Below are 23897 nucleotides of genomic sequence, written 5' to 3' on the forward strand. Positions count from 1 at the left end.
ATAAACACATTATATCAATCCTATATTTCGTCTTATTCACTGAGAGCATCTTCAGGGTAACAATATTAATTTTGTGTGTGTTTTTGCAATTTTAATATTGTTTCATGACAATATTTCAGTGACTGAAATGAAATATGGGATTGATTAAACATGTGTTTAATTATATATTTGTGCTGTTTTTATTCCATTTATAAATTATATTATTATTGTTGTTATTACTATGAATTGACACCACCAAGGAGCCATTGTGGGAGGGCACCCATCTGTAACTCACCATCTTCCTTACTTAATCCTCCAACTACACAACACAGTGGCATCATATAATGAATTCCTTTCAAACTCGAAATTTTCCAGATGCTCTTTCTTACAAATTTAAAAATTTCTTACAGTTTGTCCAAACTAAGCTTTGCTACAGATACTTTGAATCTTGTATAACCCAGGATGTTTTTCAAATGGTAACAGTCTGGTTTGGTGAAAATTCTGTCAAGTAGGAACAGGTTTAAAAACCATTCTGATGTTGAAATGTTTTAGAAATTGTACTGTCTTGTGATGTAAGATATGGAAATAGTACCCTTATGATCTAGTTTTACAATTTTGTATGAGTTGGTTTCTCAGATAACTAATTTATTTAGTAACTTTTATGTTGAAGCTTTTGAGCAATGAACTCTACATTCCTCTAATTTAAAACCTACAATGTTAGAGAAAAATCATGTTGTTAATTATGACATTTGTGAGTTAGGCAGAAACAACAAAACTCAATAATAAATCATCTTTGGCAATCATTATGTTTTTAATTTTGTTTATGAAGGGCTGTGTGTGTTTTATATATAGGAGGAGAAATGACACCCCGACTCCTTGAGTGTTGTTGACACTAGTTTCTGGCTAGGTGATAAATTAAATTAAAGATGTCAAGAAATTATATTCTTGTTTAATCCTTTATCCAAGTGTAAGCAAACAAAGTTTGTACGTAATGTATCTTCACAACTAATGTAGATTCAACTGTTGAAGAATGCAGCTGAATGGCTATCAGCTGAGTGCTGTTGTATTCTTATTTAAAATTTTTTTTCTTCCATTTGTTTTTGCCTTTCCACTTCTGGCTCTGTTGCTGTTTCTAATGATGTTTCTGCATTCTATAATCATTGCATTGGTTTGCTATGAACCAGCTTCTCTCTTTGTATGGCCTTTCAACTTTTTTTTTTTCTTTTGAAGAAAGCATGTTCCTTTCTCCATTCAATCATATTTTGTTTTGCTGCTCATTTGAATTTTAACCACATATCCCAGTTCCAGATAACACTATCCCAATTTGAACAGAGAGTTTGGAGTGTGGTGAAAAGATCATTGGGAAATGTGGTGGAAGTCTCTTTAGTCTAGAACTAATCTCTGCTTTTTCCATGCAGTGGAATTTAAGTAGAAATTTGACACACATCATTAAGTAGGATTATGATCTGACATGTTAATGTCAAGATGTTTTATCTGAATTACCCTATTTATAAGGAAAGACGAGATATAAATTTGATTAAGATGGGTACCAATACCTTGATTCGTGTATGTGTAAGCCTTTGAGATTAGGATTGTGAATCCTCCATATGTCTGCTGGTTGAGCATTTGCAAGACATGTTTTTAACTGTCCATATCGCACTTTTCCACTTCTGGGGTGTGTCCTCCTATTTTGTCTATAATGTGGGGGTTTCAATATAATTCCAATCTCCAGCTGCTGTGATGTAGTGGGCACTGTATAAATATGGTTGCAATTCCTGGAAGAATTTTCGTCTAACTATTCCATTGGATGGAGCATAAATATTTATAAATCTTATTACATGTGTATCCACAGTATTTTAACTCTGTTGTTGTCTGCTTCCTATATATTACAGAGTGACCCAAGAAGGGGGTGGGCAAAAATAAGAATCCCTACTCCAGCCCTGTAAAATCTTCCAAAGTTCAAATAAGAAAAAGTGGATATCCATCTATTAAAGTTTTTATATTTTTATATCTGCAGAAGTATGTTTCTTGGAGAAACAAAAACCTGATATTATGGCATAGCATAAGTTTCCATACAACTTCTTATTTAACTGGCCTGTGGAATCCTTGTACATTTAATGAGGCAGTGCAGAAGAGAGATGATATGATTAGTTAAGTGTCACTGGTAAGTCTTTAACTTCTAGATTTTCGATGAACTGGATGAGGTCTATAATCTATGAAGGAGCAATTGTGTAGCCTGCTTCTTGCTATTTTTTCAATTTCACAGTTACCATTCTTGATTGGAATGCTAATCAAGAATGGTAGCTAGTTGTTTTCTTTTCATATAAATGATAATCATACTGAGAAAAACTTTCCATCAGTAAACTTTATTACTCTTTCTTTAATTGTATCTCTTGCTTTCCCTTTATTAGCATGAGATGGCATCATAGTCCATAAAGTCTTCTGAGCCTGAGGAGTGTTCATTTGATTATCCACAGCCTTCTCCATCTTTACATTTTTTATAATTTCTTCTCCTTTTGGATTTTGTTCCTTTTTTAGTTCACCTTTTAATTTTTTTTTCCTTATTAATCCTTAATTTTTTTTATTAATTCATCTTTTCTTTTTGTTGATCTTGTTTCCATATTAAGTTCTTTCAGATGTCTTACCTGCTTTTCTGTTTCTTCTCTGGTTTCTCCTTCTCCTTTTATAACATTTTCATTTGTTTGCATTTGGTCTTGCATCTGTTCAGTTGTTATACTAGATTCATGTTAATTTCAACTAATGGTGTTCCATCCATATTTGACTGGGAAAGTGGCTCCAAAAGTTCTGGAATTTTGGGGCTGATTTTGTCTTGCACTTTTTGTGATTTGACCAAATGTAGCTGTTTGAAGGCGCTGTCTTTATTGGACTTGAAGATCCAGGGATTCTTCTTTATTCCTCTCCTATGTATTTGCCTGTTGTAATTGGCTTTAATGGTGCTCCCACTGTTTTGCCAAAAATTCTAAAAGGACAGGTAGAAATGCGATGTTTAGAACTTTAGCATTTCTTACAGGATTTGAGGCACCGATTAGTGATATGTCTGATCTCCATATAGTTAAAACATTTAGTCTTGGGGCAGTTTCCACCCACGTGATCATATGAACTATGATGCAGGCACTGCTTCTGTACTCTGGGATAATTCACCACAACTCGAGTTGTACTGATGTTGAAAAAATTTGGAATGGACATCTTCATGTCCATTGTGAAGGTGACCTCACCAGAAAACCAGTTTGGATCTTCACCTGATATACCCTTTCATATGTTACTAATTTTATCCCATTTCAAGAATATCCAGATAAGAATTTCATTACTGTTTTCTGTATATTCCATTGGAGACCTCTTGATTTTTACTGTTTTAACTTGGCTTCCTACCATTAGAGGAACTATTGTGCTACCTTGGAATGTAAAACCCTGTAGTGGTTTCTCCCTAGTTTCCACATCTTTAACTACAATTAAATATTTCCCTCTGTCACACAGTGTCAAAGAATAAATCTTGCTATCCCCAACTATCTCTTTTAAAACTTTAGTCACCTGTCTTTCATTCTCACATTCTGGAATTTCAATTTCTATTTAGAGAGAGGTTTATTTTTTTAGTTTAACCAGAGATACTATAATTATTTTGGCTTACTTTCATATTTAATTTTTTAAAAGGTGAAGAGAAAAATAGAAGAAGAACATGCAGTCAGAGAAAAATAGACTCTTGAACATGTTGCTTAGTCTCCAAACTATAACATGACCTCGACAATGCCCATGCCATTACATCCTCCCTCCAGGCACAACTTGGTGTAGATGGCAGTGAGATTATGTGCCAGTTGTTCCCCTGAAATGTATTACTGTCTGGTTCAATCGTGTATACTGGTGGCCAGCCTGCCCAACTTCTTTACTGCTGTACCTTCAGTGATGGGGAAGGTACTTGATCTCTGTGATCAAGTACCTTCTTGATCAATGTGAGTGATACTCATCAAGGCATGTAGAAGAAACTGAAACTCTTGCTCTAAGAACTGAACAAGATGGGAACCATTTTAGGTCCTCAGTAAGCAAGGTATTTTACTGGCCATTAAAAGTTATCTACCACCTGGAAGAATTGTTATCTAACTATTCTGTTGGGTGGAACATATACATTTCTAAACCTTATTACACATCCAGTATATATATATATATCCAATCTGTCATTACAAATCATTCTTTTGAATCCATTTGGATATTATGGAATGATTCTAGGAAGGAGGGGGGACAAGAATAAGACCCCTCCAATCCAGTTCTATTAGACCTTCTAGAGCTCTAGTAAGACAAGAGCAGGTATTTATTTGTTAAGATTTTTATGTCTTTATGTCTAGAGAAGTATGTCTCTTGGAGAAACAACAATCTATTATGATGTAGCATAAGTTTCCATGCTTCTTGTTTAGCCAGACTCACATGCATTTAATGAAGCAACTTGTATTGAAGTCTCATCAGAGCATGCCAGACCCAGGAAGATACCCAAGATTGAATCAGTGCAGAAGTCATATTTTCCATATATAGAAGTAAAATGATGTGTCACCATATTACTAAGTACTCTCAATTAGAGACAGATATGAAAAGTTTTTTCCAATTGGTTACAAAATATAGTATAGTTATCAAAAAATTGAGGCAATTAATTTAAAGTTAACAACCTCTATATATACCTGATGACTAGTCATGAAGATACTTCATGCACAGACTTCGTTTGCCTTTACTTGTGCAAATGATTAAAAGAATATAATTTTCTTATCAAGCAAAATATACTTTTTAAGAAAAACTTCACAGGAAGACATGGAAAATATGTCTTCCTGTGTTTGGCTGCTGCTGATGTGATTTTTGGTGTTTTCGTTGAAGTGGTCTTGATCAGGATCCCCCTCTCAGTGGGCATTTGCCCTAGGAGATGAGCAGTTGTACTCAGTGATAAGTTTTTGCCTTGTAGCCATCATATGGGTATCTTGGAGATCAACAGTTAATCAGCTATAGAATGATTTGGATTACTCATTGAGGTTATAGTTATCTGAAGAATCACCTAGTTTTGGGAGATGATTCCATCACTTGCAAAGTGTCAGAACGAGTGTGGGGGGTAGTGACCCTTTCCATAATGTTTTTGCATTATAGGATACTGAGGCAATTGATGCAAAGTCAAACATGTGAACTTTGCTTTCTTACTTGAAATTAAAATGAATGTAATTTCTTGTCAAGTGTAATATACTTTGTAACCAAGCAAAAAAAATCTTCCACAAGTATATATAGGTTTGAATGAAAATTCAGTGAGAAAGCATGAAAAAAAAATAGAGAAACAGTGATAATCTGATAGTACTAAATGTAGATTAGTTTTTACATTATTTTAAATTGAAAATAGACCAAAATTATAATTTTTACTACACTTGTTTTTAGCAAAATCTCAGCCATCAGTCACTCCAAGTAATCAAAATCTTCAAGTCCAGCCAAAGCCTCCATTAACAACTGCTAAAGGCTTGGAAGAATTAGATGTTTTGAGTCAAACACTTATCAAGCAGAGTCTTCCTACAAATTCGGCTCAAAAAGTAGATTTTCCAAAATGTGCAAGGTCAGAAATATTAGTAAATATACTTATTTTGATATCAGTCTAGAATAAATTTCATTGCTGTGTAAATCTAAGAATTTTTGTTTTAAGGATAGTCGACTTGTTCCACAGTGATCACAAATTTAGTGGATCTGTATGTGAATTCACTGAAATATGATTTTAATTCTATTTTATCCTCAGTACTGATAATTCACAGTAACAGATTGCATTTACATGACAGATGATATAGCTTATGTACAGAAATTTAATTCTTAAAATGCAGACCATTTTTAATTTAAATTAACAACAGACTTATTGAAAGCTGTATTGCTATAGTGATAAATGCAAACAGTGATTGATCACCTGTAACCTCCTTATATAAGAATGTGGCTCCACCTAACAAAGTGGAGCCACACTTCTGACAAGGACCAGAAAATATTATAACAGAAACAGTAGGTGGTGCCACATTCTTATACAAGGAGGATGAAGAAGTGGTGGAGAGGATTCAGAGGCAAGTGACCAAGATGGTGAGTGTCCTGTGGAATGTTCCCTATGAGGATAAATTGAAAATGTGTGGATTTCAGAAGTTGGTTGATTGGAGAAAAAGAGGGGCATAATAGAAACATTTAAGTTGCTTAAAGGGTTTTATACAATAATTACTCCGTTTCTGTAAAGCAAACGATCTAATGATTGCAAATACATTGTTCTATCAACGCCCTAATAATAAATATACATGGACATCCCCAAATAAAAATATAAAGAACTGCACAGACTATATCATCATAAACAAACAATGGAAAAGATCAGTAAATAATGTACGAACATTAACAAGCTTTGATTTCGACACTGACCATGAAATATTAACTGCTAAAGTGAAGATAAAATTCAACAGGAAAAACAATATCAGAAAAGAAGAAAAAAAAACATCAGTCTATCAAAACTAAAAGATATCTCAAGCAGAAGTCGATTTTTAGAACAGAAGATAACATTTTGCAATTGATAACAGTGTTATCAATTGCAAAAGACACTTTAGGTACCAAACCCAGAATAAACAGACAGTGCATAACCCAAGAAATCGTAGCTACAATAGAAGAGAAAAGAGAGGCCAAGATACTTGTAAACCAACAAAACAATGAAGAGAATTGAGAAAAATACAGAGCACTAAAAAGTAAAGTTGATAACCTATGCAAAAAAGCCAAAGAAAAATGGTTAGAAGAAAAAGCTGAGAAATGCTAAGAAGCATACCAACAAAACAACCTAAAAGTCTTCCATGACACTATAAGAGAAATTATAAAGGAATTCTCAGCAAAAGCAATAACAATGATAAACAACAAGATGACTGAAACTGGGAATATTGAAGATATAAAAAAAATCTGCTTAAGCCATTTTAAGACTATCTTTCACCAAAGAAACAAAACTACAATGCCAACAATAGAAGAAAATAGCGACTACCCAAAAATTTTACAAGAGGAAGTTAGATACGCAATTAAACAGATGAAACACAATAAAGCACCAGGCATTGATACTATCCCTACTGAACTGTGGTCATATGGAGGCAGCACATCAATAGAATATTTAACAACCCTATTCGATAAAATACTACAAACAGGAGAGATCCCAGATGACTGGAGAACTGGAAAGATCATCCCAATATACAAGAAAGGAGACAAAAGAGACTGCAGAAATTACAGACCAATCAATTTACTCTCCCACACCTATAAAATATTTGTAAGAATTATACAAAATAGATTAAAAAACACCTATGAAGAACTGATAGGCATAGAACAAGCTGGTTGCCTAGGAAACTATTCAACAATAGACCAGATTTTCACATTGCACCAACTAGCAGAGCTCAGCTGAGAAGACCATAAAGAACTATATTGTCGTTTTGTGGACTTTAAATAAGCTTTCGATAGCATCAACAGAGAAATCCTTCTTAAAGTTCTACAAGAAAAAGCAATAGGCAAATATATAATACAGTTTCTGATAAAATATTACTCTAAGACAAATGCAATAATTTTAAAAGGACACACTCAAAACAGAACCCATAGAGATCCAAAAAGGAGCAATGCCTATTCAACATATATCTAGATGAAGTTGTAAAGAAGGCAATAGACAATGAGCCTGGAATCAATGTCAATGGTTTAAACATAAATAATATCAAATATGCGAATGATCTCGTCCTTATTGCAAGAGCCCCAAATGAACTACAAAGGTTGATAAACAAGCTAAATGAAACCTGTAAAACATATGACATGACCATAAATATACAAAAGACAAAAGTGATGAAAATAGGGAGGAACAGAACTACCATCTCAGTCACCCTAAGTGGAGAACAAATAGAACAAGTAGACAACTTCATATATCTTGGATCAAAACTAACAGAAACAATAGATGAACTCAAAACAATCAAACACAGAATAGAGATAGGCTGGATCACCATGGGAAAATTACAGAAAATCTGGAAAACAAACAAGATATCTAAGCAAGCCAAAATCAAATTATATGAGTCAATAATTATACCAACAGGCATCTATGGAGCAGAAGCGTGGACAGTTAAGAAAAGAGAGGAGACAAAACTGCTGACATTTGAAATGAAATGCTTAAGAAAAATAAATAGAACAAGTTGGATAGAAAAGAAAACAAATAGTACAGTCAGACAAGAATAATCGTATAAAAAGACAATAATAGAAAAAATTAGAAAAGAACTGAGATGGTTTGGTCACACTGTACACATGGATGCAGACAGACTTTCTAATCCTAATCAATACTCCAACTGAGAAAAGAAGACCAAGAATTACCTGGTTGAAATTAATAAAGAACATTTCTGGATGCAGAACATATAAGGAACTTTTTCGAACAGCAAGGAATAGAGAAGACTTGAAGATCTTGCTCAAGAGAAGAATCAACCCGTCTTAGGCAGAAGAGTAGAAAAAGAAAGGCTTTTTATAGGATAGATGGCTGTGAAATATTCCCTGTTTTGAGACTTGTATTAAATAGCCTGGTCAAAGGAATTGGTCAGTTCAGCTGAACACTCTTTTAGCACATGTGCTGGTATCCCATTAGTCCCTATTGCTGAATTCTTATTCAATATGTGTAACAGCTCTAATACCTCGTCCTCATACACCTGCGTTTCTTCATCTAGTGAAGAGGTAACAGTGAGCTCAGTGTTGCTTACACCAAGTTGGTAACTTTTAACAAAATGCACACTAATTAATTGAAGAACTTCGTCTGCATCTTGTCATCCTCTTCTCATCAGTTATTCTTTCATATTCATTCTTTCTTTTACTTGCAGCATATCGATAGAATTCTTGTGGGTTTTCTTTAGCATGCAGAGTCAATTTCTTTCATACTGAGTCGTTGCTTTCCGTACAACAGTTGTGACTATTCTAGCCTGCTGTTTATAATGTTCATCATCCTTATGCACACGGTATTCCTTCCACATCGTCCTTTTCTTATGAATCTCTTGCTTAATAAGATTACACATCCATTTGACTCCTACCCTATTTATTCTCGAACTCTCGTTACACATTCTGATATCACATCAAGTATTGTTTAAATGCTTCCCATGCGTTATCGATATTCTTTCCATCCAGCAACTGATATATATATATATATATATTATGACCAACTGAGGAGTATACTCAGTATACTCCTCAGTTGGTCATAATTTCCTGCTTTGTAGTTCAGCATGTAACTTTTTCTGAATGGAACATTCAGGAAAAGCTGCATGCTGATGTTGTGGAATTCCAAGACCTCCACACCTTAAACTTAGTCACTTCCCAAGTTAGTACTGCATGATCACTGTCACCAACCAGAGGCAGAATAGTTAGGACTTTAACTGAAACGCACTCTGACACTATAATCAAATGTAACACTCTTTGTCCTAGAGTTCCTTCTGTCACATGCTGCTTGAGGAAGTTCTCCCACAATAGCTCAGTAAATGCATTTTCATTCTTCTCATGAGATTCTACTGCTACCCGATCAATATTTGGATAATTAAAGTCTCCCATTATTACTGAAATAAGAGCCAACAGGCTTCATAATGTGGTATTCAATATCCAGGTGTTGGCTTGCGCTTGGTCTCACTGAACTTTATATAGTTTTCTATATTCGGCATGAAACTGTTAGATGACATTTCCTATTTTTGAGTTTCTTATTCGGCTAAGAAATAATGTGGTATTCAATATCCACTTCACTTTGAATACTCTCCCATTATAATTACTCTTTTCATTCTCATCTTTTCTATTTGGTGATGCATTTCTTCATTGCTAGCAACCGATCCACCAGGTCTGTAATAACACCCCACTATGTAATTGATCTTGTTAGATTCCACCTCACACCAGATGGCTTCAAACTCGCTGCCACATGAAATATTGTTAGTAGTAGTACTACAATCATAGGTCTCAACTCTAACTAGATTCATGTCATCCAATATCATTAGCAGCATGCCCCTTCCTCTCCTATCCTCCCTATCCTTCCTAAAAATATTGTACCCTTGACACTCGATACCAGTAGGTCTGGTTCTGATAGCCAGGTCTCACTAATACTTACAATCTGAGGTTGCAACATATTGACTAAGGCAACAAACTCTATTCCTTTGTTTCTGATACTCCTAGCATTCGTGTACAGACATAATAATAATCTAACATGTTTGTTCTTTTGTATTGTGTTGTCTGCAGTCTGTCTGCCTGACACAGTTGGACAACTTGCAGATGTCTATTCTTCTCTAAATATATTTGGGACTACTTAGAAAGATTAAACATGGAAGAAGGAGTACTACAAAAGGAATCCATATCAATAAAGGATATAGAAAACTGAAGCATATTATTGATGTTTCGATAAAAAATTATTAAAGCAGATCCACGAGAAGGAAGACACTCAGAAGCATATATTTGATTTTGAAGGAGGTAAAAAAAATGTCAGAAACCTTTATTCTACTTTGCACTCCACTTCTTAGCATAGCCCCCATAATGTTATGTTGCAAAAAATATTTTGCTACTTTTATTAATAATGGCTTTTTTTTTTTAAATTTTTGTTTATATTCCATCAGTGGGCACTTGCTGACTTTCTTGCCAAGAACTTTTGTTATGATGCCTGCCTCTTTACCAGTACTGTCTGTTTTTAACCACCTTACTTGCCATGGCAGATTTACTTATCATGGAAATTACAGAAATAAAGTGCACTGTTTCATTTTCATTGAAATTGATGAAATTAAAATACCATTTTTATACAGGTGAAATAACATGGATATGAAGTTGAATGTGGTTGATAATCCATCAAGTCAGATGCATGGTCACTTCTACAACTACAACAATCTGCCCGCTGCATGCCTCCTCTGAACTTCTGCCAGAAGGTCATCAGGAAAATCTTGATGTTTTCCTGATGTCTTGATTAAACTCTATACTAATAAGGCTCCTGCTCCAGATGGTATTTCTCCAGTTCTGCTGGAGAAATACCATCTGGTATTTCTATATTCGGCATGAAACACCAAGGAGTGCTTGAGGGTCAAAGCTATATAACTGAGAAGAGACCTCCACATAGCCTTTAAAGGAATGCGGAGAAACGATCAGGGGTTCTGACCTAATGTCCAATCCTCACCTTTTCGTGGTGCACCCTGTTAGGTATCTACCTGGATACTGAACAAACGAAAGATGGGCTGGTAATTTGGAATTTAGCCGACCGAATTGTATTCTTATTGGCTTAAACCAAAATATAAGATGATGGTACGACATGACAGAATGTCATGCCGGCTGGGGTGTCTCCTGGTTAAACAAGCCCTTCCCCCATATTGTTTTTGCCAGGGAACCAGTGTAAACAGTGAAAAGTCAGCTGCTGGAACAAATCCTAAAACGCACCCCAACTCAACAGCACCAGAGTTCAAGATCAGTAATATCAACATAAGAAGCCTGAATGACAAAGAAATGGAGCTAGCTGAGGAATTGGATAATTACCAGATTGACATAATAGGGGTGACTGAAACAAAAATAGGCAAAAACTGGTGAGATCTTTCTGAGCAATAAATACAAAATGTTATATTCAGGCAATGACAATCAAGAAAAAGAAGGAGTAAGCATAGTATTCAATGCTGAATACAAGGCTAATCTCCTTGAATGGGCAGGCAGTCTCAAGTAGAGTAATGTGGGCAAATATGAGAATGGGGAACTGGACAATGAGGCTTATTTGTGCCTATGGTCTCACAGAAGGTTCTACTAAGATAGAAGTGGAGGAATTTTTTGAGGCTTTAGAGAAAGCAACTCACACAATGAAAAAGGAAAAGTTTGTCCCTGTTGGGGATATAAATAGCAGAGTAAGAAATAATTGTCACGCGTACAAAAATATACTGGAAAAATTTGGAGAAAAGAGCAAACCTAATAATAATGGCAAAAACCTGTTGGATTTCTGCTCAGAACATGGATTGGTTATTACTAACACAATGTTCCAAAATAAAAATGTGCACAAATTCACATGGAGAGAAGAAGCAAGGAATAAGAAAAGTCTCATTGACTGTGTTATTGTTGATAGTCATGTTTTCTCCGTGGTGCAGGACACTGGAGTATACAGAGGATTTGAAATTGAAAGTGATCACTATTTAGTCTTGAGCAAGATAAAATTGAATTTCATATTAAAAAGAAGAACATGTAAGAAAGTTTTAAAGTGAATAAAAGTTGAGCAGCTCTCAGATATGAACTGTAGACTAAAATACACAAACATGATTGAGGAAAAAATGAAAGATTTTGAGAACAGCAACTAAATCTTTCAGTGGCAATCCCCGAAGAAAACACTGATTGATTCAGCTGGAGAGACAGGTGGTGAGATCGTCTGTGAGGATAGAAATATCAGAACTCCATGGTGGATACAGGAAATTAAAGAAGCAGTGAAAGAAAAGAAGAAAGCTTATCAAAAGTTCCTGGCAAATAAATCATCTTTTGCTCTTAGAGAATACAGAGACAAATGTAAGAAAAACTAAACACTGTAAAACTAGTTAAACAAAAGTCATGGGAGGAATTTAGTAAGAATTTTCTATGTTCTTACTAAATATCAAGAAATGGCAAGATATTCTGGAAGTTCTTGAAGAAGCTCAGAAATGGAGGAAAGAGTGCTGTAAAAGGAATTAGAGATGATAAAGGTGACATGAAAACAGGAGAAAAAGATATCCTTGAAGTATGAAGTAATTACTTCGAAAAATTGCTAAACGAAACAAGCAGTGATGACAGCACAGTGGTAGAAAAATACTGACCAGGCATGCAGTCAGGAATACATATCCATACGTGAAGTAGAAAAAGCCATCAAAAGCCTGAAATGTGGAAAGTCAGCAGGAGTGATGATATTTGACCAGAAATGCTGAAGTATGGAGGTATAAAAGTCTTACAGTGGCTGCACTGCATAGTTCAGAAGGCCTGGACAGAGGGACGAATTTCCAATGTTGGAGTAGTACCCACATATAAAAAGGTAAATAGAACTGAATGTGAGAATTACAGAAGTATTTCTCTACTGAGTGTTCCTGGTAAGATATATATGCAAGTATACTTGAAAAACTGTTGAGAAGGATTGTGGAAGAGAAGCTTGGAGAAGAACAAGCTGGATTCAGGTCAAACAGAGGCTGTCAGGATCAGATTTTCACTTTACGACAGATAGTCAAAAAATCATGGGAATATAACAAAGATCTGTATTTAAGTTTTGTAGATCTGGAAAAGGCATATGACAAGGTGCCAAGACAGAAGCTATTCAAAACGCTACATTTATATGGTGTCAATGGGGCATTATATCAAGTAATACTTAGTCTTTATTTGAATTGTAAGTCAGTAGTTAGAATTGAAGGAAGTACAGGAAGGTGGCTTAATGTTAAATCTGGTGTCAGACAAGGATGTAAATTATCCCCTCTATTATTCATTATCTATATAGATCTCGTTATGAAGGAAAGTGGTATTAAACCTAATATCAAAATTGGAGATGTTAATATCAGCTCCTTGCTTTATGTGGATAATGTTAGACTTCTAAATAAATCCGCTACAAGTCTGCAAGATTCCCTGACAAAAGTGAATAACTGTTGTAATATTTATGGTATGAAGGTCAGCAATAATAAGACAAAGACAATGAAGATAGGCAGATACATTGAAAATAGCAACTGCAGTGTGCATAGAGAACCTATAGAACAAGTAAAACATTTCATGATTTTTAGTGAAAATTGTAAATTAAATATGGAAATAGACAACAGAATCAACAAAGCTGATATGGTAGGAAGTCAAATGAATAAATTTATGTGGAATAAGAAAGAAATTACCCAAAACTCTAAATTAGCTATATACAAGACAGTATTGAAGCCAATTTTAACTTATGGATCTGAAAGCTGGTTCAGAAGTAAAACACTTGACCAAAGAGAAAAGACTGCAGATATGCGAGTCCTGAGGAAGATTGGGGCTTGAACAGATAGCATCAATGGCAATATCATATTAAAAACAAGAATATTAGGAAAGAAGTTGACATTTTCAGCATCCAGGAATGCGTTAGCAGAGCTTATCTCAGGTGGTATGGTATTATATATTTTTATTTATAGTTATTTATTCTTAATTTATACTTATTTAGTTTGTTACTTGATTAAATTCTTTCCTATTTAAAACCTTATTCCATTAAATCCTATCAGCTGCTCTAATGTTATGTAGTTGCTTTCTCTTTATTTTACTGCTTTATATCTTCCTTTTCTATCTTTCTATCACTATTTACTTCTTCAGATATCGTGCCTAATATGCTTACATCTAGGATTGTTTCCTCTTCGGATACTGGCAAATTTATATTTTGCTGCGCCAGCCAGTATCCTATAGCAGAAAAGGATCCTTACTCAGGGAAACAATTCTAGATTCTGAGGCATTCTTACACAATGATCTACTTTACACTACCGTATAGATTCAGATTATTGCAGTTGTGACCTAAATCTATAATTATATACACTTCCTAATTCCTTCCCGCCAAAATAGGTTCTATTTTTATAAGTGGTAGTTTGGAATCGTAATCAGGCATGACTCAGGTTTAGGTAAATATGACATGTTTATTGGAATATCCAAACAGAATACACAAAAATTCATACACTCAATTTGACTCAATACTAAATAAAAAAAAAATCGAGTTAAGAAATTAACATACTCTAAATTAAATCAAAGGTTAAAAACATTGTAAAACACAGTAATTGAAAATTGGGATAGATTGCATATGATACGAGGTTAAGTTAAATTGCCTTTCTGCAATGCTATTCATAAGATAATATAAACAAACATTCTAATGTTACTCAGTTACTAAAATTCCACAATTCTAATCTCGTTAAGTTAATTCTATCACAAACAACACAAAGGATCTCTTCTAAACAATTCTTCTTACTCTCAAAGGAGAGTAAGAAGAATTGTTAACCTTCTAATTAGAGACTGTCCACAAAGTTCTCTAGAAAATGTTCTTGATTTATATACACATATAATCTTCTCTCTTCTGAGGAATATTATACACCAAATAGAGTAATTTTACTTTACCAAACTTTTTCCCGCGTCTTTCAGCACCATGTGTACGTCTGGTTGCTTCTTGTCTATTGGCTGTCCTTACGCTAATGTAGGGGTTACGCTAACATCATGATTTCTGCCGAAAACGGACTCGAATCTCTGTGTTTCAGGATACATTTCGATGGGACTTTTTAGCGACGGCTTGATTCTTCTAGGACTGGAAATTTTACCTTCAGCTCTGCATAGAATCCTACTCCATTCTCAAGAAAGCTTGCTATCCGACAACTTATCACAGACTTCATACCCCCCCTACATGAAACTACCCGCTAATTTCCGAACCACCAAGCAGGAAAACGATACGACAAGAGAGTGCCCCGATACGGCGCTTCCCCATTCTTCTTCCAATGCCCTCTTTTTTCTCAGTCCCCTTTGCACACAACCTATATCTTTTCTCCCCTTGGGTTCATCCCTTGCTCTCCCGACGCTATTATGCCCTTGTATTCACGGAATACGCGTCGACGTACGTTCCGCTTAAGTTACTGCCGCCGGCGTTACGCTTGACACGTGTACTTGTATACTTTAAGAATTATTACTTAGTAACTATCTGGTGACTCACAGTTGTTCTATACAGCTTAAGTGAGGCTTAAAATTAATATTAACAAAATTCTTCCTTTAAAACATTTTCTAATTCGATCTTAGTATAATGACAACAGATTAAAATACATGGAACATAAGATAAAAATTGCAATATTATACATAAAGTGAAGAAGTTTCACTTTTGATTTCAGCTGATGTGCAGGTATTTCTCTTTGTTAGTAAATTATTAGTATGTTAGATTCTGAATGAATGATTTCTTTGCAAGATTCCTTCATTCCGGATCTAACAATGGGTGAGGAAAGATTAGCCAAACAAGTGTTCTCTGCCAGGTTGGCAGGAAAAAGACCCAGAGGAAGATCAAGATATAGGTGAATTGATACAGTAAAAAGTGGCTTAGAAGATAGATATATAAATATAAGATCTGACAATGTTGTAGCTTTGACAGGTAACAGATTGATTTGGAGGAAAATTGTAGATAGGAAGTTAGTAATGATGTAATTTTTCATGTAGTATTGTCATATCCTGTACACCTCTTCAGGATATATATATATCAGGAATACCCAACAGCATGGAAGCAGCCTGCATCCTGTACCCAAAAGGACAAAAGTCAGCAATCTAACAGTCTTCCCTTGCTCTCATATCAGTACTTTTAAAAGGAGAAGGTTATCTACAACTAGTTCTTCATTACCTGGAAACTCATCAGTTAATTTGCAGTCATCAATATGGATTCTGCCTTTCTCATTCTACAGCCAACATCCTAGCTAATCTTTTCCACCTTTATTCACAGGCTATGGAATGATTTGGATAAATTCTTGTTATCATTATCACTCTTGATATTTCAAAAGCATTTATTCATGTGCCATCAAGTTTATCCCTCTCCTGAACAAGCTGACATCTTATGGTCTCCCTCCTGCACCCTGTGATGGATTATCAGCTTCCTCACTGCGCTTTTCACAGTGGTGGTATGTCATGGTAGAGGGCTTGCTCTCATCAGATTTCTCCATCAATGCTGGAGTGCCCCAAGCTTCTGCTTAAGTACTACATTCTAGCTTTTCAATATATAAAAAATCTGATAATACATCATGTAGCTCCTGAAGTTTGATATATTGAAAGACTGGAATGTGGCACTTAAGCAGAAGCCTGGGGCACTCCAGCATTGATGGAGAAATCTGATGAGAGGAAGCTAGTAATCCATCACAGAGTGCAGGAAGAAGACCATAAGATGGCAGCTTGCCAACAGGAGGCCTTGATGCCACAAGGACTCCTGTTGCAAAGCTAGGTTTATGGAATAGAATGGAGTTGTCCTTAAAATACCAACATCAGATTACGTACTAATGTTTTTTTTTCTAATTAAGTTGTCATAAAGTGACTGAAAGGAGCCTCTGAGGGAAGGGTCATCTATTAAGTAGATTGTCATCTTCTGAATATCATCAAGAATTCTTAGGGAGGCCTTGGTGCACAATCCCAAATTTGGGAGCAATATTCTAAGGTTGGTCAGATCTGAAACTTATAAATGTTAGGAGTTGAGAGGAAAAAAAGTAATGTTTTGAACAGACAAGAACACCAAGCTATTTAGAGGCTGAGAGGTTATATATGTAATATATTTGTGCTGGGATAAACTGGATATGACAGTCAGCCCATTAAAAGAACGCTGATCTTGAAAAAAAATTGGAACAGTATCAAAATAGGGGTGAAGTAGGATCTTTCTTGCAGGTAATAAGACAGGCCTGAGTTTTTATGGCATTGAAGTTTACTAAGTTATCTTCATCCCGTTTGAGGAGATTAGTGTTTAAGTCATTGGTTAAGGCAGATCTCGAGGCTTCTATCATTTGAGAAACCCTGTAGTAACGAGGAGTACTGTCATCATTGAAGCTATGAATAGGGTTTGAAGACAGAGAAGGTCATTTACGTAAAGGAGGAAGAACATGGGTGAGAGCACACTCTCCTTGAAATTGCATGCCATTCAAGATTAGCCTCATATTTAGTGTTGAATACTATGGCTGTCATTCTTTTCCTTGATTTTCATTGCCTGAATATAACATTTTGTATTTATTGCTCAGAAAGATCTCACCAGTTTTTGTCTTTTTTGATTCAGTCACCCCTATTATATCCATCTGGTACTTATCCAAATATGAAAATATACAACAGAATTAGTAAAGCTGGTATGGTAAGAAGTCAGCTGAATAAATGTATATGGAATAAGAGGGAAAGTAGTCAAAACACTAAACTAGCTATATACAAATCAGTGTTCAAACCAATTTTAACTTTAGGATCTGGGAGCTGGGTTAGAAATAAAACACTTGATCAAAGCCTGGAGACCACAGATATGAGAATTCTGAGAAAGATTAGTAGAGTGAACAGATGGCATCAATGGTGGTATCACATTAAAAATAACAATATTAGGAAAGAACTTGCCATTGCTAGAATTCAAGTATGTCTTAGTAGAGAGCTAATCTCAGGTAGTATGGTCGCTTAAGCAGAATAAGAGAGGAAAGATTAGCAAAACAAGCATTCTTTTCCAGGTTGTCAGGAAAAGACCAGAGGAAGACGAAGATGTAGGTGGATTAATATAGTAAAAAGTGCCTTAGAACACAGAAATATAAGATCTGATGATGTTGGAGTCTTGACAGATAACAGATCAAATTGTGGACGTAAGTAATGATGTAACTTTTTCATGTTACTATCATACTATAATTTACACCTCCTGAGGATATCAGGAATTTGATGATGATGATGTAACATTATACAATGTAAAAGAGAATGTCTTAATCATCATGTCCTTATTTACCAGTGGTAGATCTCTTCTATTAGTACTTTAGGAAGTTTTTAAATATCTTAACATATAGTGTGACACCTCTCCTGATTGCTATTAGAGGGTGTCCTGACTTGTGCTATTCTGCAAACCCTCACCTTCCTTTACTAGGATAAAATAATGAAATATTCAAAATAATTTCTAGTTATGTATATCCATCTGTGCCCATTAACTGACATATATACAGGGTGTTCGGGATAAATTTGACATATTTATAATTAATTATATTTTTCCGTAAGTTACATGTATTAACACACACTTCTCTTCATTTAAAAGTTTGGACCCTTCTTCATTCATATACAAGATGTCAGAAAGGATGGCTAGCTGGAACCCACCTGAATCATGGAAGAGAATAACTTGTATCATGATGATTCGTGCCCGCCATCAAAATAAGGATATTACGACTGCTGCCCAATGCTCCCTGAATACAGTAAAAACAATCAGGCATGAACTAGAGACTTGCAATGGTGACTACGAGGATGTAGCAAGAAGAAAGATCCCTAGCAGACGATCTGATTGCGTTCGTACAGCAGAATTCCTCGCAAATCTGCAGGAACAGGTGTTGAAGAACCCTGGCATTGGAATTCGGGCTTTGTTCGTGGAGTTGCTAACTGTAGTCAAGCCCTGGATAACAAGGGTAGCCAATGGTAGGCCGTATGTATGGCAGCAGGATTCGGCCCCTTGCCACACCTCTGGGAAAAGTCAAAAATGGTTGTCTGAAAATTTCTACGACTTCACCAGTCCAAATGTTTGGCCTCCAAACTCCCCAGACCTTAACCCCATGGATTATTTTGTATGGGGCGCAGTTGAAAAAGACACCAATCGCACTTCCAGTAATACAAAAGCCCAGTTAATGGATAAAATTAAAACAGTTTTTGCGGCCCTTCCCAGGGAGACTGTAGCATCAGCTTGTTCGAGGTTCCGAAGCAGAATTGAAGCTGTGATCGATGCTAATGGTGGTTATTTTGAGTAAATCTTGTTGATAGTATTGTAATTAACTCTGCCTGTAATGTTTTTTTGTCAATTCATTAAATTTAATAGATACAAAGAAGATTTTCTTTTTCCTTACGAAACTGTCAAATTTATCCCGAACACCCTGTATATATATAAATGTGTATATTTATTTCATAATGAAAACTTAAAACTTTGTTTTTTATAATAGCACACCTCAGAAAATTCCCTTAAGTCAACTTCAGAAACAGCAACAGCAGAAACCTCATCATCATTCAGCATCTCATTCGCCTCCTCCTCATCATCCTTCTGTATTAGGCTCCTCAAGTTTTGCACCCACTAATGAGTCAAATTCATTTTCAAACACAGACATAACATCATTGTCCAAAAGCCCTGTTCATGATTTAGTGAGTCTTAGTGGAGTTTCTGTTCCTATTGAAACCATTCAGCCAGGTAAGGTTCTAATTTTAGGGTTTTTGCAATTGCAAATAATTTATTAATTTGAATAAATTAGTAATTTTTTAGCTAGTTGGTGATGTCATGGTTGTCCAAATTGGTACCATCACTACTCTCCAACCATTAAGTGGTGGTTTTAAATTTCACTGCTGGTACTGATGTTTGTGTGAATGTCTTTAGGTGATAGATGAATGAAATTGTGAAACTACCACCACTGATGACTCACAAATATATACACTGTGGGATTTTGCGCCCATTGCTTGTTAGCTGAAAAGGAAAGATGCTATCCATTTAATCACTTAAGTTAACAGTTGGGTAATGTAAAGTAAATATTTATCAAGTGAATGTACCTAATGTTATCCTGCATATTGGTAGACAGTAAACTGAAACACTTCTGAAATTTGAACAGGACAGACTACCAAGGTTAGAAGGAAATAATGAAAATTATATTGGGAATGGACAAATTAAAAGTGATATTTTTAAAGAGCATAGGATGCTCTTTAAAAATAACACTTTATCAGCACTATTTAAATGTGTATTTTAAATTAGACTAGCTCTATAAAGAAATTGAAAATTCAATTTGTTCCTCAATTTTACATCCACTACTATCTTATAAGTGAAATCTTTTGAAACTTTGACCTCTTTCTCATATTGCTAAGTGACTCCTTTGGATTATTTATTTGAAAAATCCACAAATAGAGATAAGTTATGAAGTTATTATCCCTCTTTAAAAGACTTTGTTACGACCACATCTTGACTATTTCTAAGTCACAATAGCAGATAAATACCTGTCATATCCTTTTTTGGAAAACCTCCATCTAAGACGTACTCACAACTATTCACTGATAGTCAATTTTGCATCCTCAGCACAAGTCACTAGAAGAATCTGGACTCCACATGCTTCCTAACCACACCCTTATCACCTTCCAAGAATGACTCTGCTAAGCTGTAAAAATTCCAATTTGTCTCTACTTTGTAAGCTCCCCTTACTACTACTACTACTGCTCTATCACATCTCTTCTCTCATTGATCACTCAAATTTTGAAGACCTCATTTCCCTCAGTCTTCTTCATATGCATAATTCCATAGGGCAGACATCATCTTGGTTTTCCTCTGTTGGATCTTTTTAATTGTCTTCTCATTTCCTCTGAACCTGGCAGGACTGTACTTATGCACAGGCATACAAGGCCCTTAGGGGGTACCTGAAAAATTAGGCCTGTTTAAGGGGACCCAAACAATGAAGGTGGCCCCCAGAGCCCTCTAGCACCTTGGGTAAAGTGTAATTACAACCCTGGAACCTGGGTTGACCATATCTGATCACAGTGGTTAAGATGGAGTCTTATCATTTGTAAAGTGGAACAATAACTTTCTTATTCCTACAAGTTTGTTATCTCTTCAGTGTTCCAATTAACCATTGTAGTGAATTAATCACCTTAGCAGTGTGGCTCCTTAAATATTCACCCTTTGTCTACTGTCATCATATCCCAGGTCTTGAGAGTTTCATTGACAACTTGTAGCAGATTACTGTTAATATAATATTCTGCTGGCAGTAGCCTTAGTCCTAAATATATATCTTTACACTTTGCAGTATCAAACAGATATTCGTCATTTTCTCATAAAATCAGTTTGTTCCGATGACCCAACATATTTATTATTATTATTTAAAAATGACAAGTTTATGTACAAGATTAACCACCTTTGCTTCTCTGCAATCAGGCAGAGAGTTTATATGCTCATTGATTATTGAGATAACGTAATATTACAAGTTACATAAGAATAACAGTTGTTATAACAACATGATATTGCAACTTACATGAAAATAAGTTGCTAGAAAACAATATTACATATTTACATGTACATGAAAGTAACAGATGATCATTATATACACTGTTAAATATAAATTAAAGATACCAAAAAATTATATACTTGGTTTAATACTTTATCCAAGTGTCAACAAACAATTTTGCAGCTGAACTATTTTCAGGACTGGGACAACTTGCCTTAGTATCTCATAATGCAAAGCACATATCCTTATGGGTATGTTTAATATTATTAGTATTATTACGGGCAACTCCAAGGAGTCCTTAGACTAATCGAGGGAGGCCCTAAACATCATGTCAAGAACAACTATTCAACATCCACACAGTATCTATCATACTTTGCCTTGAACTCATTCACAGTCATGGCACCCACAACAGACTCTGACAGCTTATTCCATTCATTCACCACTTTCCAAGTAAAAAACCTAGTTCTAACACTCTTGCCCAGTTTCCATGGATGGTCCCTAGTCCTCCCACCACCAGTCCTGTTCTAAAAAATATCCTCTGAATTAATCTTATAGAAACCCCTTCAGTAATTTGAATGTCTGAATCATATCACCCCTTTTCCACCAATTTCTGCAACCCACAAATCTTCAACCTGTTCTCGTAATGTTTATTCCATAGACCTACTATCATCTTGGTCACTCCCCTCTGGATCCTTTCCACCTCCTCCCATTCAAGAAGAAACCCTGGCACCCAGATCTGTGTATACCACATTGGTGGAACTGTACTCCAGGAGATTGACGGGCTTGATACAGAGGAACAATAACTTGCTTGCTTTGCTCGGCAAAGTATTCTTCAGTAACCAAGTGATTTGATGAGCTGATTTAGCCACTTTTGCAGTATGCCCCCTAAACTTCAACTCCCTATCCACCAACACTCCCAAATCCCTGGCCTCGTCAATCTCCTGGAGTACAGTTCCACCAATGTGGTATACTGCTGCTAATCTTTTCACTCCAAAATGCATAACCTTACACTTTGCCACATTAAATTGGCATCCATTCTCCTTAGCCCAGTCCTCCAATCTATCCAAATCATCCTGCAAAATTTTGACATCATATGTATTCACTATTGCTCTACCCAACTTTGCATCATCAGCAAACAAATGAACAGTTCCTCTCAGATTCTTTCCTATATCGTTAATGAACAAATTAAATAGTAGTGGTCCAAGAACAGAACCCTGCTGCACACCACTAGTCACAGGTCGTCTTTTGGACTCTACTCCTGAATAAACTACTCTCTGAATAAACGATCTGAATAAAATGAAGATGGATAGGAGGGTGAATAAACCACCCCTCCTATCCATCTCACCAACCCTATATATCCATCCCCATATGCTGCAGTTGACTGATTAGAATTCCATGTGGTATCCTGTCAAAGGCCTTAGCGAGGTCCAGTAGAATCACTGTAAACCCATTACCCTTATCCAGTTCAGCCGTCACTGTGTTATAAAACGTGAGAAATTTACTGAGGCATGATCTACCCTTCACAAAACCATGCTGTCCCCCATACAGTATCCCATTTTCATCTATCCAATCCTGTATTTTCCTCTTGACTATTTTCTCCAAGACCTTGACAATGATTTCTGATATGCTGATCGGTCGGTAATTTGCTACAGCACTTTTGGAATCTCTTTTATGCAGTGGAACTATTTTCCCCTCTTCCCCCCCCCTCGGGACTAACCCAGACCTGAGACTTAAATTAAACAAAAATGGTCAAAGGCACTGACAATTCTTTAGCCGCTTCACATAAGACCCAAGCTGGTATACCATTCGACCCCACAGGTGTATTCACATTTAAGGTTTTGTAATATACTATTCACCTCAATTCCCATATAAACTAATGGTTCCTTAATTTTTTTCAATGTCACCACCTGGATGATATACTCTTGAAAAGTGCTCGCTCTGTAATTCCACTATATCAACTGATTTGGTTACCTCCCTACCATCGGCATTCTTTAAAATCATTCTGCAGATACATTTTTTCTTTTACTTGCAACATATCGAAAACACTGTTTGGGATTCTCTTTAGCTTGGTCAAAGGTACAAGAGAGGGTACATGGCTAATTTCCTTTCATAATCCGCTTTTGCTTTTCTTACCACACTCGTTACCCTTCTAGTCTGTGCTTTATACTGTTCATGTGCCTGCAAGTCACATTTCTCCTTAAATTCCCTCCACAGTTGTTTCTTTTTTTACAGCTCAAGCTTAATGGTGTTATTCATCCATTTAACTCC

At 35.7% G+C, this 23897-nt stretch overlaps 1 protein-coding gene across 3 annotated transcripts in view; it reads left to right on the top strand.

Annotated features, from left to right (window-relative positions):
- The window catches only part of LOC150097108 (ADP-ribosylation factor-binding protein GGA1-like), a 372294-nt gene that overhangs the window by 231330 nt on the left and 117067 nt on the right, over positions 1–23897 (top strand). For all 3 annotated transcript variants that reach the window (XM_090407056.1, XM_090407058.1, XM_090407057.1), the window contains exons 12-13: positions 5395–5566; positions 19599–19840. In XM_090407056.1, coding sequence (XP_090263182.1) covers positions 5395–5566; positions 19599–19840 — 414 coding nt within the window. The remainder of the gene's footprint in view (positions 1–5394; positions 5567–19598; positions 19841–23897) is intronic.

The sequence above is a fragment of the Typopeltis vanoorti genome, chromosome 17, assembly GCF_054136105.1.
Source record: "Typopeltis vanoorti isolate ZY-2024b chromosome 17, IOZ_Tvanoo_1.0, whole genome shotgun sequence".
Lineage (NCBI taxonomy): Eukaryota > Metazoa > Arthropoda > Arachnida > Uropygi > Thelyphonidae > Typopeltis > Typopeltis vanoorti.